The sequence below is a fragment of the Apium graveolens genome, chromosome 3, assembly GCF_009905375.1.
Source record: "Apium graveolens cultivar Ventura chromosome 3, ASM990537v1, whole genome shotgun sequence".
Taxonomy (NCBI): domain Eukaryota; kingdom Viridiplantae; phylum Streptophyta; class Magnoliopsida; order Apiales; family Apiaceae; genus Apium; species Apium graveolens.
In genome coordinates this window covers 38184761-38201540 of record NC_133649.1, presented here as the reverse complement: position 1 = coordinate 38201540, position 16780 = coordinate 38184761, and the positions used below count along the sequence as shown (strand labels likewise).

General features: G+C 34.4%; 3 protein-coding genes across 3 annotated transcripts; 2 read left to right on the top strand and 1 right to left on the bottom strand.

Moving 5' to 3' along the window:
- The first annotated feature begins 1173 nt into the window (after nt 1–1173).
- On the top strand, nt 1174–3240 carry LOC141712150 (uncharacterized). The gene is made up of 4 exons (XM_074514970.1): nt 1174–1325; nt 1410–1577; nt 1680–1743; nt 2456–3240. The coding sequence occupies exons 2-4, from the start codon at nt 1435–1437 to the stop codon at nt 2732–2734; spliced, it is 486 nt and encodes a 161-aa protein (XP_074371071.1). The 5' UTR covers nt 1174–1325; nt 1410–1434; the 3' UTR covers nt 2735–3240.
- Nucleotides 3241–8553: 5313 nt separating this feature from the next.
- On the top strand, nt 8554–11605 carry LOC141712149 (NADH dehydrogenase [ubiquinone] 1 beta subcomplex subunit 10-B-like). Its single transcript, XM_074514969.1, has 3 exons — nt 8554–8929; nt 9023–9055; nt 11370–11605. The coding sequence occupies exons 1-2, from the start codon at nt 8647–8649 to the stop codon at nt 9043–9045; spliced, it is 306 nt and encodes a 101-aa protein (XP_074371070.1). The 5' UTR covers nt 8554–8646; the 3' UTR covers nt 9046–9055; nt 11370–11605.
- A 2143-nt stretch (nt 11606–13748) lies between these two features.
- LOC141712148 (zinc finger protein CONSTANS-LIKE 16-like) lies at nt 13749–15714 on the bottom strand. The gene is made up of 2 exons (XM_074514968.1): nt 14497–15714; nt 13749–14328 (listed from the first exon to the last, which is right to left on the bottom strand). Exons 1-2 carry the CDS (start codon nt 15697–15699, stop codon nt 14086–14088), a joined length of 1446 nt encoding a protein of 481 aa, XP_074371069.1. The 5' UTR covers nt 15700–15714; the 3' UTR covers nt 13749–14085.
- Between the last annotated feature and the right edge of the window lie 1066 nt (nt 15715–16780).

The window sequence follows — 16780 nt, the reverse complement described above, 5'->3', positions numbered from 1 at the left end:
ACCGAAAAAATTCGGTTTTTAAAATGTCAATCCGTAACCGAACCAAACTGTTAGTAAACCGTAAAATTCGGTTTGGTCGGTTTGGATTGGGCGATTTCGGTCGGTTTGGGTAATATATGCTCAGCCCTAGCTACTATAAAGGAGTTTTTTCGTAGAAGAAAAAATCTCGAGTTCAGGGAGTTCGGGGACTGAAGTCGGGGTGGGTAGACTCCGATTGTTGAGTTAGCAACCTTGAAACAGGATAAAATTGAACGTGTCGTACTCGTACATTACTCTTTTCATATCTTTACTTCTTGCATTTGAATTAATTATTTCAAGTCACCTAAGTAAACGAGGATAAAATAAATTTTCAAAAAACTACGCTCAAAATTTTAAAAAGTTAATAAGTTATTCAACCCCCTTTCTAACTTATTTTACCCTTCACGATATCTATCACTTTTGTTGTTTAACTTTAATTATTTTAGTATTTTTTAGTTTTAATTATTATATACATGTAACTAGTATTATTTGCATATATTAGTGATAACCTTTTTTTTTTAAGAAATATATTAGTGATAACTTGATTACATTTTTTTTGAATATCCAACGTCGTCGATTCAACCCAAAAATTGATAAATTTAAATTTAGTTTTTCTTGCTAGATTTGAATTTAAATTTTGAATAATCCAATAATATTTAATTTTGGATTGAATTTTAAAAAACTTCATGCTAACTCAATTGTTGTCATTCCTCTATATTACTTATTATTTGGGACTTATATACTTAAAAAAATTGAATAATGCTAAATGTATCAAAATAATTTCTAAAATAGCTGCTAGAAAATATATGAGATGTTTTAATTAATTGACTCATATTAACATGTGGGGTCTCCGACATCCCATATTTTGAGAATTTTTTTTAATGAATTCTAGAATTATTGTAAAAAATTAATCTCCGCATTCTTCAAATGTATATTTAGATACTTTCTTTTCCTTATTTTTAAGCTACGCGAAAGATGGGAGAATTATTAATTCTCTGAGCATAATAATATTGCTTAAAATCGTTGCGGTGACTGACACATGCACGTTCAAAAGGAAAATCTAATATATAGCAGACCAAAAAAGCAAGTAGATGTGATGCGATCTCACAAGGACAATACAAATATATATTAAAATAATTTCAACCCATAATATAATAATAATAATAAAATAAAATAAAATCTTACCTATAGATATATAACACTCGCCTGTGATTCTAGCATTCCCCTTGCTTGTGCCACCCTCAAATACACACACACAGTCTTTATCTCTATATCATACCCACAGAAGCTCCATTTAATTAAAGCAAGTAAGTATTTATAAGCTCTACATATATGGTATGTATCTATATTTATGTTTGTGATATTTATGTTAATTTATTTGTGTTTTAAAGGGGGGTAATAGGTATATAAATAAAGATGATGAACAGATGTGTATATATTGATAACAACAACAACAAAAGCTTTGGTGCTTCTGGGGATTATTTGATGATGGCGAGAAATGGTTCTAATGGTGTTGTTTGTCCTCAGCCTAGGCGTGTTAGCCTCTTTAATTTGTCGAGGTTGGTTTGTATTTTTTTTTAAATTTTAAATTATTGATTTTGTTTTTTTGGTTTTGGTTGGTTTGGAAAACTAAAGATTTGATTTTGATTTGTGGGTTGTAGTTATCAAGTGGGAAGTTGTGATTCTAGAGCTGGGTCTGAGCTTCTGGACTTGTTTCTCAACAAGGTATGTGTCTCTTTTAATCTTTGTGTTTATTATGTGTGTCTGTCTGTGTTTGTCAACTGTAAAGTTCTGATTTTTAAGATTATACTGAGGGGAGAAGAGGTAATTCTGTGATTGTTTTTATATATGGAAAAAATTAATCTTGTTTTTTGGGAAAAAATTGAATCTTGAATTTTGGGAAAATTTGAATCTTTGATTAGTCTCTTTTGAGATTTTTTGTTAGGTGATTTTGAGAATTCATTCTCTTTGGCCCGAAAATAAGTTCTTTATTGGTTTGCAGCTAGTTGTGAGTTTCATACCGGTAGATAATTTCTAGACTTTGAGGAATAATTAAATTCATACGTGTAACTCTGCAAAGTTTAATGTTCAAATAGGGTTCTTAGTACTCTGATAATACTTGTAACCTTGAGTATATATTTTTATTTTTAATTTGGAAGAGATAGTATTTGGTTTCAGAAGTTTGTTGTTGATTGAGTCCATTTGGTTAGCTAGTTTCTGAACAAGTTCAAATATTTTGAACTACAATCACCTGAGTTGTTGAGGTGGAATCCACTCTACTTAATATTTATATGACGTATATGATTATAATGACGTCCAGCTTCAAGTTTCTTTATTACACAAATGGTTAATATGTTTATTAACAGGTCACTTTTGTCTATATGCAGTTATTATAATACGGTTGTGATTAATTTGTTTTTTATGGTGGTTTTTATAGGGAAGTTATGGCGTTGAGAAGTCCAATAATCAAGCGGCTTTCTCGCCTCCATTTTTTATGGGATCTCCACCAAGTAGAGCATCAAACCCGGTTGTCCAAGATGCTCACTTTGGGATTGATAAGCCCATATCATTTTCTACGGCTTCTGAAGCATCACCATCATCTCAGCGCAATAATGCGGGATGTTCTCGAGTCAAATTTGGGCAAAAGCCAGCTGCAGTTAGGATTGAAGGTTTTAACTGTCGCGGAAACAACTGTGGCATTTCTGCTGTAGCATAGAAACATATACCTATGCAAATATCCCTAAAGGCAGGGTGGAAACACCGAGGGGCTATTTGCGGAAGAGAGGTACTGTGTTAGTTTTTGTGTACATATAAAGTATCAAGTGTTAAATCATTTTGCTGAATTTTGTGGTATATCAAACCAAAAGTGTAAATTTCAAATGTAAACCTTGGGTTTCGAAAGAAGGTCGAGTCTAAATTAAATAACAGCAAAAGCTCTCTATAGGTTAGATTATGGTCGAGGCAGAGGTTTGGAGCCTTTGGAGAGTTTTTGTTACTGGAGTCTGTTATCAGTCTTGTCCTTTGTAATTGTAATTCAGGGCAAGGAGGATATGCTTTTTCACAATTTTCCTTGAAAGCTTTTCCCTTTCTCCTCGTGCTGACACTTCCTCGGAAGAACTGTATAGATTATAGCAGCACGGTAGTCAGAAATTTGTGATAGTTCTCAAATTAGGCCTTGTAACCAATTTTCGTCATATGGATACACTACTTGTTTATTCTGCATACGACCAACATCATTCCTTACAACAGCCAAGTCCATACCTTTTGGGTGGACAAAGCTCCATTTGTTGGGGTTGCTAGCATGTTCATTGTATTTTATAATCAACTTTAGTGTGTGTGTGTGGATAGATATTAGAATCTTTTTGTTATAAGATCGGGAGCAATGTAGGGAAACGTCGAAAAAAGTTTGATATTTTGGTTTGTTAAAATGTCAAGTGGCTTATATATGGACTCTTGCGAAAAAGCGCAGGGTGTGGGGTTGAAAAGGGAAGGTATTTTGTTCGATAGGTGAAGGGAGTGGAGTATTAAGTTGAAATGCCGAATAGTTTTTGTAATTTTGTTGAACGGCAGCTGTTGAATAGCACTTTTGGCACTTGAAAAGAAATGATAAGAGTTTGATGGTGGGGGCATTTGCCGCCCTGTGATGCTGAGTCAAGGTGTAGTGGATTACGTTTGGGTTGTGGATTAGTATGAAACTATTTGTGGTTGACAAAGATTTTGCAACACAAAAGGGTTAGGCATCTTTGCACAGAATAAGGTGTCTGTTACAATTGAATAAGGTGTGGTTTAAGATTTTTACGATAGAAATTGCATCACAACCTAAAGTTTGAAGCTTTTTTTTTTATTTTTCAATCAGATAGAAAACTATAACTTGTACAGAACCGGAAGTGGCTCGGTTTTCGCTTTCAGTTTTACGTTCATTTCCCCGGGTGAAGTCTTTGTTTGTGTCTAGAATCTGAGAATCGAGAAAGTTACCTTTAACTTAAAAACTCAAACTCTGACCAATTTATGGAGATGTGTCCTTGAGGAACAAGGACAGGGGACCCTTACTAAGGATAGGCGAGGTGTTGTAAACTTTGTATATATAGACAAGAATATATAAAGTATAAACCTTGAGGCCGTTGGCTAGTCTCAAAGGGTGCCCATTGAATATCGAAAGCAACTTGCGCAAAGAGTAGTACGAGATGCAGAAATACGAGCATCCGTAATTCGTGTCACTATGTGTGTAGAGATAAGTATGTGCAAATACATAATTAATTATTGAATTGTCAGGATTTGTTATGGACTTTGTGGATGTCAGCCCACTTGATTTTAAATCTTCACAAGTGTGCTAGATCTGGTCTGGAGAGCGTGTACAGAATATTAAAGTTGCATTCAACTGTATATGTTAATTAACATACACAACTCTACTATACATATAACCAGTGTTCCAGAAATCGACAGACGTGTCAGGGCGGTGAGGGTACATTCGAGAGATTAATCGGCAAGTCGGAGATTAATCGGACCGATTAATCGGAACATTAATCGGAAGAATATAAATATTATTTTTAATTTTTATAATTATATAATGATCAATATGTCAAGTATTTGTTTGAAAAAAGAAATTAGAATGATATTAAACAATATCTACACATTTGACATGCGTTATGTACTAATTATTGAGTTTACAATATTAACTATATTTTAATTCACACTTTTAAATTAATTATAATATGTTAATTTTATATTTTAAGTGAGAAAGTAAATATATTTGATTACTTGTTACTTATTACCAATACTTTATATTAGAAATTGACATTATATTGTGTAAAATTATGAAATTAATGAATTAAATTATTAAAAGGTAAAAAAAATATTTTTTTTAATTATTTTCCGTCTAGACCGCCTATGACCGATTTTTGACCGCCTAGCCCGCCTAATTCCGATTTTGACCCGATTTTTTGAAAAAACACCAAAATCACCGTCTAGGTCCGAGTCGGGGCGTTTTACCACCGCCTAATACACAACTCTACTATACATATAAGTTATATGATATAACTATATAAGCATACAACGATAGCATCCGATCCACACTAAATGTATGCTAGCGAAACCATGCGGTCTATGTAAAGTAAAGTTTTTGGTTTGAGTGTACGAATGCCCAAATTTGCACAAATCGGATATGATATTTTTCTATTGCAAGAGTCATTGGATATTTTCTTAATTTGGTCGCGTTTTTAAGCTAAATAACTTGGTCGTAATCGGTGAGTGTAGTTCATATTTCTCTTTTCCTTGTAAGCAAGGCTCCTTCATGATAAATTCCAATTTCCCAACGCAAATCAGACATCTTTGGACATTCGGCTCGTAGAGTAGGGTCCAAATACAACATCGTTGAGGTTTATATCCCCTCGTAGAACCATCCAAGTGAGATTTAGTGATTTACGCAAAAACTAACGCGTAAAAATAAAAAGTTTATGTTATTTCACGAAAAAAAACTATAGTTTAAGCTAGGTATATCAGATTATCAGATTATATCAAGGGGATATATTTGTCACAATCCCCCCTTGGCCAATTCTGTGATACATTTGTCCCTCATTGCTGCTCCTTGAAGAACCAAACTTAATTCCAGAAACTCTTTAGTAAGAAAACTTCAAGGTGCCTAGGCTTTCGGCATATAAGAAAAATTTCAGAATTAAACTGTAAAATGATAATTGTCTTGGCTTAATCACTCAAGTTACAAGTTAGAAAGATGTGAAGTTCTGTGTCAAAAAAAAAAAAAGTTCTGTGTATATGCAAAAATAAAGAATGTACGAATGGAAAAAATCTCAGATTTCTCTCATTAATTTAGCTCCTGTATTCCCATCTCCTTCGCAATTGATTCGCCCATTTTTGGAATATCTTACGGTTCTTCCAAGTTCAACAAGGGACACTTTAGAAGAATCACAGAACCAGGACTCTTGAATCCATACTCTAATCTATGAAAATGCTTGTGTTTCTGGAGTAAAGAATTGGATTGGAATAAATACGAGTTTTTATTGGTTAAAAATGAAAATGCAGCTGATTAAGAAAGAACATGTAAAATGACACAAGGAATCCGACTTGTAAACTCTAAAAAAAAATTTACTAAATTAGCATATCCTTACAATTACACCAAAGGTTCAAGCTTAATACATGAAAGCAAACTCTTTGCTATGCAGTTCGACCACCTGAATCCTTTTTACATGTGCAAGTTGGCAAGTGCTATGTGCTCCCTCTTCTTTAAGAAATTTGAGGGTCATTCAGATCTCAATTTATGACCCCTGCTTTCCACCACCCAATGCAGCATCAGGGCCGGATTGTAGAAACGTATCAGTAGTGCATGCAAACTACCAGTATAAAAAGGTTGCTCAGAGACAATGCATGAAAAGGTTCATCCCATAGTACAACTGGAGAACTTGGTACTGCTGCAGGTACAGTGAAAGGATATTAGGCTGATGATAATTTTGTGTATACGTTGCAGTTTTTCAAGTGCTCTTCTTGGGTAGAAACACGTCTCTCAATCACTCACACAACTTTTCTATTGGTTCATGTTGCGGGGGGAAATTCTGGGAGTTGTGTGGAACTTGTAAGGTACTGTGTTTGTGCTTAGTCAAAGAATATGTTGAGTCACCAGTTTATGGGTTGGGATGGTTTGGGAATCGAACCTTAATTCTCTCGTCAGCCTAAACTCTGATACCATGTTAAGTATGCGTAACGAGCTCATCTAAAACGTTAAGGTGTTAGAGTAAGGCCTCAATAGGATCATATATTTAATAGAATAAATACTTAAATGCATCATATAAGTTTAACTCTAGAATTATGCAAATATATACTCCCTCAGTCCCTTCCAATTGTTTACATTTCTGAGGAAGTGTCCGGCACACATTTTAAGGTGCATAAAAAGTATAGTTATGTAACTTATTTTTACAATTTTCTTTTTCTGAATAAAAGTTGAATGTTTTAATTTTTATTCAGAAAAACAAAATTGTAAAAAAAAATTACAGAACTATACTTTATATGCACCTTAAAATGTGTGTCAGACACTCTCTAAAAAATGTAAACAATTGAAAGGGACGGAGGGAGTAATTAACAGAAGGCCAGATGTCAAGGTCGACCAAAGCACAACGAAATATTGGGCGTATTAAACATGCATCCAAGCAGTTTTATCACATTATTTCTGATTTGATTGCAGAAGGAAGATATTTATTGTTATGATTTATCTCCTACATGATACAATGGTGTCGTTGACGAACCAACCACAATAGGAAGGTCAAAGATACTTGTTACTCGAATCTGAAGATTGCAAATACACATGAAGGATAAAAAAATGATCAGTTGGGGTCGACATGTAGACAGGTGAAAAGTATGCGATTTGTAAAATAAATCATAGATCATAACTAAAACCGTAGAGTTAAACAGAATTGAAAGAAGCAATCGAGCATTTCTTATTATATCTAACTAGTAGTACGAGCTGATGTAGGTTGAAAGACCCCCCGCTGGAAAAAGAATGAACACTGACTTGAGATGCATCATGCATGTGATATAATTTTTTAAACTTGTAGAAAGTAGAATCCAACTTTTTTCTACAGGGCTCAAGAACTGCATATCTTGAAATTGGAATTTCTATATTTATATAGTTATCAAGGTCTTACATTTTGAATACAGTCATACAGAAAAGAATTTAATCAGTTTGTTCTTCTCCAAGCTATACAACTTGAGCTAGTTACACTGATCGACTGTTCTGTAATTAACAAAGAATTAAAGAATGAGAAGATATTTTGAAAAAAAAGTCATTTTATCTCACAATTTGGACATAAATGATCCAAAATATCATATATCTAAAAAATGGCTCTTAATATCATTCATTTTGTTTATTTAAAATTTGAAAATTCACCAATGGGCCACCCAAATAGGCATATAATTCAAATTCAACTAAACATATTTTTTATATGCGTTGGTGACCAAGTATCATAAACTTACGTTTTGTTTTAAAATTCAAAATCGAGTGTCACTCTTAAACGTAATATCTTAAAATTTGTGCAAATCGATATTATTTTTTAAAAAACCATGTTATATACATATTAAGGTTTAATCACATGTAATATAATTCAAGGGGTCATTGAATATTAATTTTTTTTTTATAATGTATACATATAAGTTACATAGAAAAATTATTCTATGAAATTCTACCCCAAAACACAGCACAAAATCATTAAAATATAAAATTTACATTAATTTATTTTTGGAGAGAATAAAAAAAATCCTATATTGTAAAGTTTTAACACGTGTAATTCATTCATATGGTCATTCACTATTTTGAATATTAAAAAAAATTTATAATGTATGCCTATAGCTTACATATAAAAATTAGTTTATAATAGTCTACCCCATAAGCATAACACAAAATCATTAAAATATAAAATTTATATGAATTTATTATTCGAGAGAATAAAAAAATGCTGCATTGTAAAGTTTTGTACCATTTATGTAAAGTTACAGAACAATGGGGTCAGTTTGCAATTCTTGATTATTACATGTTCTAATTAGACAATAGAAAGTCTTTCCCCCAATCTCAACATCGCACAGAGAGGGAGAAAGAGAGAGAGAGATTGTAAAGAGAGAGATCAAGAAATGGGTCGAAAGAAGAGCGTAGAGTTCGATGAATCTCCACCAGATTTCGACCCAGAGAACCCATACAAAGACCCAGTTGCAATGTTGGAGATGCGAGAACACATAGTGAGAGAGAAATGGATAGATATAGAAACATCCAAGATCATTCGTGAGAAGCTTCGTTGGTGTTATCGAGTTGAAGGGGTTAATCATCTTCAGAAATGTAAGCATCTTGTTCAACAGTACATGGATTCTACTCGTGGGATTGGTTGGGGTAAAGATGGTCGTCATCCTGATCAACATGGTCTGTAAATCAAACCCCCTTTTGTTTTATATATGTGTATGTGTGTGTGTTTGTTTTTTGATTGAATGTTTGTTTTTTTTGGATGTTGGGCAGGTCCTAAGGTTGCGGCGGAGTGATTTCGTGGAGGTAATTTTTGTTTTTTGTGATTTAGGGGTTTTTTGTTGTGTTTGAGTTTGAGGTTTTGTTGAATTGATTAGTTAAATTGTGTTTGTAAAAGCTATTTGTTAGTTCTTTGAATGAAAAAATTGGAATTTGTGGAGCTTATTTTTGTTTTTCGTGGAATTAGGGTTTCTATTCTATGGATTTGGTTTGTTGTAGTTTTATAATGAGACTTTGTTTTATGATGTTGAATTGATCATTCCAATTGTGTTTATAGAAGCCATTTATTAGTTATTGGAAAGAAAGATTACAACTTTGTGTAGTAGTGTGAAATCTTGATGATTGGAACGTTGTGTATGTGTGAAATGTTGATTTAGGATGCTGGATGAAGAAAATATGGAATATGTTTTTTTTTTCTTTTTGGTTGGTTAGGTTGGTTTTGAAGACAGATTAACCATTTTTGCTTAGAATTGAATTAGACAGTACCTGGCATTATATTTTTGGAATGTGGAGAAAACACTATATGAAACATTTCTAAGTTAAACAGAAATTTTCATTTTTATGGAGTGTAGCTCCTGTCCGTGACCCTGTTCATATTTGGAGTAAATTAGGTTTGACAACGAGAAAGTAGATGTTCTCATAGTTCTAGAAAATTTTCCCTTATACATCAAATTGCTTTCTATTAATAAAAGTTTGTTAAATAACAGTTTATTCAACCAAAACTCAATTGTTTTCCCCCATTTGTAATATCTGCTAGTTTGTAACTGATTTTAAAAAGTTTAAAATCTCTCTCTCCCTCCCTCCCCCATTTGTAATATCTGCTAGTCTGTAACTGATTTTAAAAAGTTTAAAATCTCTCTCTCTCTCTCTCTCTCCCCCTCTCCCTCTCCCTCTCTCTATCTCTCTCCCTCCCTCTTTCTCAAGTTATGTAGGTTAATATTGGTAACCTGCATTATGTTGTAAGTGATTGGGCTAAGTATATTGTAGTTAATTGGGCTAAGTATATTGTAGTTACCACTGGTATGCTAGGTACTTGGGTTCGTTTAGTTTGGAGTGACCACAAGTTCCTTGGAAGTAGAAGTTACTTAAAGGGTTAAATATCACATTGGTCACTAAAACGGAGACCGTGCATTTTGTTCAGTAAATTTAACGGGGTATCATTTAAATCACTAAAGTCATTATAAGTATCAAACATGTATCTCATATATTTCTGGGAGTAAAACTAGTCTTTTATTGAGCCTCCACACATTTCTTTTGAATGGTACCATAACCAAATGAAAACTTTTTGATTCTAGTATGTAAGATAATAAATATTCAGATTTAAAAAAATATATACTATTTTTTTAAAAAAATATTAAAAATACTAATACTCTTGTTTTTTTTGCACTATACGACCTAGGAATAGAACTTTATTTAGAATTTGATTTTCCTTAATTTTTTCATATTTTTAAAATATATTTACACTCGTTTTCTTTATTTTGGGCTTGCCTCGAAGTAATATTTAAACCAATATATAGTTAAACCTCTTTAACGTAATATGGTCGAGACCAAGAAAAAATATTAGTTTAGCGAGTTTATTACTTATCGGGAGTAAAAATACACTGTGTTCATTACGTTGGGACCGAAGAAAAATATTATTTTAGCGAGATTAATACTTTATCGATTATTACTTCATCGAGGTTCAACAGTGATTTAAATTATATCCCACTGAGATTGGTGAGAAAAGTGATGTTTGGTCTTCACTTTAGTGACCAATTTGATATTTAACGTGTTACGTCAATTCGAAAATATTGCAATCAAGGAACTTGTGTTTCATTGTTATGTTCATACGTAGAAACTGTATACTACTAATGTACTGTACATAAAATGTTGAATTAAAAAGAATTGAAACAACCTGGAAGCAACATATTTGAACCTTATATTTTGGCCTAAACTGTCATCAAGCTTTGTTTACTGTTAACGAAATTATTGTGGGTTTTATATTTAATAAATTTTAAACCATTCTCTGAATGTGTTGAGTCATTTTTAATCAACTTAACTGCAGTTAATGCTGTCTTTAATGCAATTTTTTTTTATATATTTATGTAAACCGATTCCTCAGCTAAGCTAGAAGACATTGTTCTGAAGCTTTGTTTGGATCTAAATTCTTAATCATGCGATATTTGTTAGGGTAGGGAAAATTTGTAATTATTGTAGTCTTTTGTTCCTCTTACTAAAACTGGATACTACATATACCTAACTATTGTATTTTTTTATATATATTCCATGTCAACACTTGTCATAAATTAGGTGCACAATGTCATTTTATCAATATGGTGATCCTGCTTATACTTTCTTGCAGGTCTTATTGCATGATGGCAACAGCGTACATGTATAAAGGGAAAGTCCAGATATTGCATGAGTTGATTGCCTAGTTTGGTTCCTTTGCTTATATCTCAGAAAAAAACTATATTTCCTGTAGCTTTGTATCTTTTTAATTCCAGATTATGGTTTCGAGTTGTTTTTTCTATATGAATTGTGAATGTGAGTTAAACAATGGATGCGATGATGCAAGGTAATAAATAAGCTTTCTGATAACATTTTTGCTAATGCATCTCATGCGCCCAACATGTTAGAAGAAATCCTCTGGGCCTTTTAAAATAGAATTGAACTAGAACTTGGCGTGTAATGAAACACGGCAGGCTGTGCTGTTGAGCCAAACTCGACGTGTGTAGCCTTGGGGATCCCATTGTACTGCTGTAGAGTTTTGATCTGGTGAAAAATGATCGTAATTAGCAGGCATAAGGATGATATGTAGCAAATACCCAACAAATATTGATTTGTAATTTAGGTGGTAGCTGTAGAATTAATAGAATTATTATTACACTAGAATGGAACCTTTCAAAAGGTATTAATATGAAAGTGTTTGGCAAGTGTTAACAAACACTTCTGTAATCTGTTACCAGTTACCACAATAGATAGATTATGATGCAAATAGTTATGTGATCAGTTCCCCCCACCCAGAAAGAAACATGTCAGAAGACATCTAATATATCCTGAAACTTCTAAAAGAGGTTGAATAATTTGTTAGAGATTGTAATCCTTAAAGTAATACCGGAAGTGAAGTGTGTTAGCAAGTACAGGCCATTAGTACCTAGGGTTGCTGTCTTTAAGCTTGCTGTTTGCAGACTAACCACATCTTGTAGGCGGGACATATGTTTACAAGTGATTTCTCAGGTGTACTCGAGCACAGGCAATGTGCACCTCAGATTGTCGTCACCTCAGGTTGCAGTCGGTTAGCTTGTTTAAAAGTTGATGACATATTGCATGATTACTGTCTTCTCCACGACTTGCTGTGCTGAAAAAATTATCAGAACTTAGAAAATATTAGTAAATAGAAACACGAGAAAATAAGTTAGAAAGCTATATTATGGCAAAACAATTGCTAGAGGGAGTAGAGCACAAGGCTTGAAACAGAAAATCCGTGCACGAGTGACTTGAGCTCCCTTCAGTACAATAAGTGGGAAAAGTACGCGGACGGAGTTGCTCTCACATCATGCATCTGGCTAGACTTAACTTTCAGAATCTTCATTTACATAGGCATAGCAAAGAAAATACTAAGCATAACCAAGTGCATGAGATGACAGCTCTATCCGCTCCCCAGCCCTCAGTATTGGTCTGAATAGAGCTCCTTAGCCACACACACCACCCACCCTTTTGCACACGGCATTTACAGTAACACTCACTTCTGCATTAGATGCTAAAACTCCTTATCTACTTTAAATTCCACTTAGCTTATTTATACAGAAATCTTTGCCCCTTCATATATTAACTTCTTCCGAGGCATCTTTTTTCCCTTTGTCGTCTTCGAGTCTTCTATTGTTATGAGTTTTACGCCTGTTGTAGCAAGTGTTATGACAATTTCCAAGTAAGATATCGAGGGAAATCATAGTCTAGAAAGCATAAAACAAAGGATAAGGATCAGGATGTATGTAAAGGGAAACTGTCTGATATAAAAGCAAGGATTAACTAGACAAAAACAGAGACTTAAGTTAAGAATTATTATAGTCTCCATCACGAATGTTATCCCAAAATTTTGATTTTCTATCGAACATAACTACATTTACTTGAAAATAGTAACGTGCAGTTCCATTTTAAGCTGTTGTATTGTAGTCACATCCTAAACTAAGCACAAGAACAATGATCAAATATTACAAACAAACAAATAAGCCTAAGCATAATCCATTTGGCATAATCCATTTAGGCATAATCCATTAGGTTCTTGCATTTAGTTTTACACAACATTGCGTAAAAGCTAAACTTATTGTTTAACTTGTACGGTTATAGCTAGACATTAAAGTTAAGTATCACAACCCCACAAGCATACATAAAAACTAACTCTTCCTGATTAGGAAAGGGTTCAAGTTTTTATATATGTACCAGTACTCTAATACTGAGACACCTGAAGAAATTTCCGACAGACTTTTGGGCAGAACTTACAATGGATGATCCTCTATTGCACCTAAGTCGTGAGTTCCATAGGTGACTCAGAAAATACTCACTGCACTATGTTTAATACCGAGGGCTGCGACGATTAGAGCTGTCATCTCATGCATATGGCTAGGCGTTAAATTTTGGTGTTGGTTATGACTTGTGGTGTTCAGGACCAAATTTAGTCTTGTACCTTTGTACCGTGTAAGACTTCATCTAAACTCAAGAACACTGAAGTTAGACCTCAGTCACGTAGGATGTAAAAGTATTTAACTTGGTACTTCTTAGTTACAAGTATAGCTGCCTGCAAGCGGATTGGCAGAAATTATTCGAGTACAAGGAAAGGTAATGGATAATGCTACGTTTATAGCTTTACGTACAAATAATTACAAAAAAAGAAGAAGAATGAATTGGAGGTTATCTATGTTTTAACGAGATAAAACATATTATTGATCTCATATGATATCCTAATTGAAGTCATCCAAATTTGCAAAAAGGTAAAAAAAAAAAAAGCAAACTAGGAGGTTGATTAATTGGCAGTTAAGAACTGATCACAGATTAGTGATCAATAGAGTTGTTCGATATTATTATTTGTTTATCTGGTACGGTAAAGCTGCAGGTCCTCCTGCAAATGATGTCCTCTTCACAAAACGACCTTTCATTCTTGGTCTTTTCTCCGCATTCAGCTTCCTGACTTCATATCTGATCTTCTTCGAGAACAATCGTGTCCTTCTCTTCTCTCTGTACCTTGATACTCTTGCTTCTCTTCCACCATCATTACGCCCTCCTTCACCTCCGTATGTCTGATGAGTACCTGGTTCATTCAGTCCCTGATATATTGGACAAGGAGGCTTTTCAGTGTCACATAAATATGCAAAGTGCAAGCCATCAATAAGTACAGTATGGATGAATATTATTATATCTAAATGTCAATCAAATTATTACATGTCTCTTCTAATCATTGGAAATTATGTTAGATAAGAAGGAAGAAAATGTACCATGAAGTCAGTCCAGCAATCATCAGGATTAAACTCTGGCCGGATTCCAGATGTCCATGGACAACCTTTGTTGTCCCAAGAAGTAATGACTTCATCATAGTTGAGCCTTAAAAACATTTTCTTTTCCCCGTCTTTAATGTCGCTGTTTGTCATTTCCGTCTGTGCCACAACCTCAACCTTAACCTCCTCTTGAAGATCTTCACCAGTCATCGGTGAATCATAGTCAAAGTCCCAATCTATCGTCTCCGCTGACCCATCCAGTCGGGGATCAAAATGAGAAGCTATGATTGCCTGCTCTTCATCTTCAAGTTTTACTCCACTTCCTTCAAAATTATTTTCTATAACATTCTCTTCTTTGCATTCAATAAGCCCTAATGCCTCAATTCCGCATGACTCCTCATCGAACCCTTTTCCCAGTAAGGTTTCAACATCAGCAGCAAACTCCTCAAGCTCCATTTCAGATGGGAGAAAAAGCGGAAGATTATCCAAGTCACAAGCTCCTTCATTTCCACCGTTAGACGATAAAAACACATTTGGTTCATTAAGATTAATGATGGCTTCATCTTTACAATCAACAACAAGTGAGTTCTCTACTTCATTGGACACATTACAAAGTTCTGCAGCAAATGGATCAAAAATTGGAACGCGATACAGAAGCTGTGCCTCTGTCTCATCCTCCTCTGATGCTTCTTCACTCCCCAGCTTCGGGACAAGAGAAGAAGTGTTTATTATCCTCTCCTTGTCTTTAAAATGGTGATTCTGTCCGGGCTTTGTTTGTCTTGGGGTTCTTGCCTTACGAGTGAACCCCTGCCAAGCCGGTACTAAATCATCATTGGACGTCGATTCAGAATGCTTAAACGAAGCCGTTTTGAGTCGAACCCTTTCATGTCGACTTGCCAACTGGTTCGCAGAATGTACTAGCGAATCACATACCTGGCAAAGGAATGCATCATCTGCAGCACAGTACCATCGTGCCCTTCTGCGCAAACAGCTGTCACAAGCTCTCGCAGTCTTGCCTCCAACCGCGTTTGCGGTTTTCCGCTCAGCATTCATTGATGAGAAATTAGTAACAAATTCAGAAGCTGTCATAATATATAAGGCTAAAGAAGCACGCTCATTTAAAAACAGAGGGAACTTGTGATTTATGCGAGAGATACCACTAGTACAATTATTGTATATGTAGAATGAGATTGAGACCCACATGGAGCGCTTTTACCATACACTAGGTAAGTGTCTGAGACTCGAGGTTTCGAGCCCATGCAACTTTTGGTGGTTTCCAACAGATAAATTCAAACAAGAGCTATTTCGAAATTTGGATGTGCTCAATTCTAGTATCTCATTGGCTTAACTTCTGAACTCAATCACAAACACTACTCTCCTATTGGCTAAGAGCCTAAAGATTTGGATTTTGTACTAGATCTTAGCAGTTGTGGACATTTACCAGGGGCCCTATATAGTCTCTCTTTCATCCTCTCACTGTCTCTCTCGAGACTTAAGGAAGATGTAGTTGGCTTTTTGTATAGCATGTTCAATAATTTCTATTACAACTTCAAACTTTCTATACTATAAACGGTCCCCACTATTTCACACCTTGTATGGTCCCAGGCTTCAGCTGGTGTATTTCACTGCATTATTCTCTTTAGCTCAAGAACTCTTAACAGTTTGTGCAAGTGTGCAACTACTTAGTTGCCAATGCTGTGGTGAGGCCGGTGGGTGACTAGACATCGTGCAAACGTAATTTTCTTCGGATTAGTGGACGTGAGCCTTGTTTAAACAATCTCCACTCAACAACATTTAGAACTTAGTGATGATTAATCTTCGCTTGATTACCAAGAACACTCTCTATCGCGTAGGTCTTTTGGATTTTTAGAATCTTAAAGAAAAAAGACGGCCTTCGACATAACACTAAGGTTAAGTGTGTATGGGAACCACAAGGATGCTGACATTCAGAATCTGTCAAAAACTGAATGTGCCTGGTGTATGGGCAGTCATCGTGTCTCCATAGCATGTACATTATCAAATATCTATATTTGTCAACTGGATGCATAAATATCTATTTTTGGTAAAATTTATGTACAAATATCTTTCATGTAGGTACCAGTTACTTCTTCTTTTGTTCATTACTTTCATGATACTTTAGATGAAAATAGCAGCGGAGGAGCTGTCTTTGATCTTTCTCTCAGTTTTTCTTGTATATGTAAGAATTTATTACCGAGCTCTGAGGATTTAAATCCTAGAACAGCCATCGGTTTAGCTCATTCCTTAACTGAATTAAAATATTTCT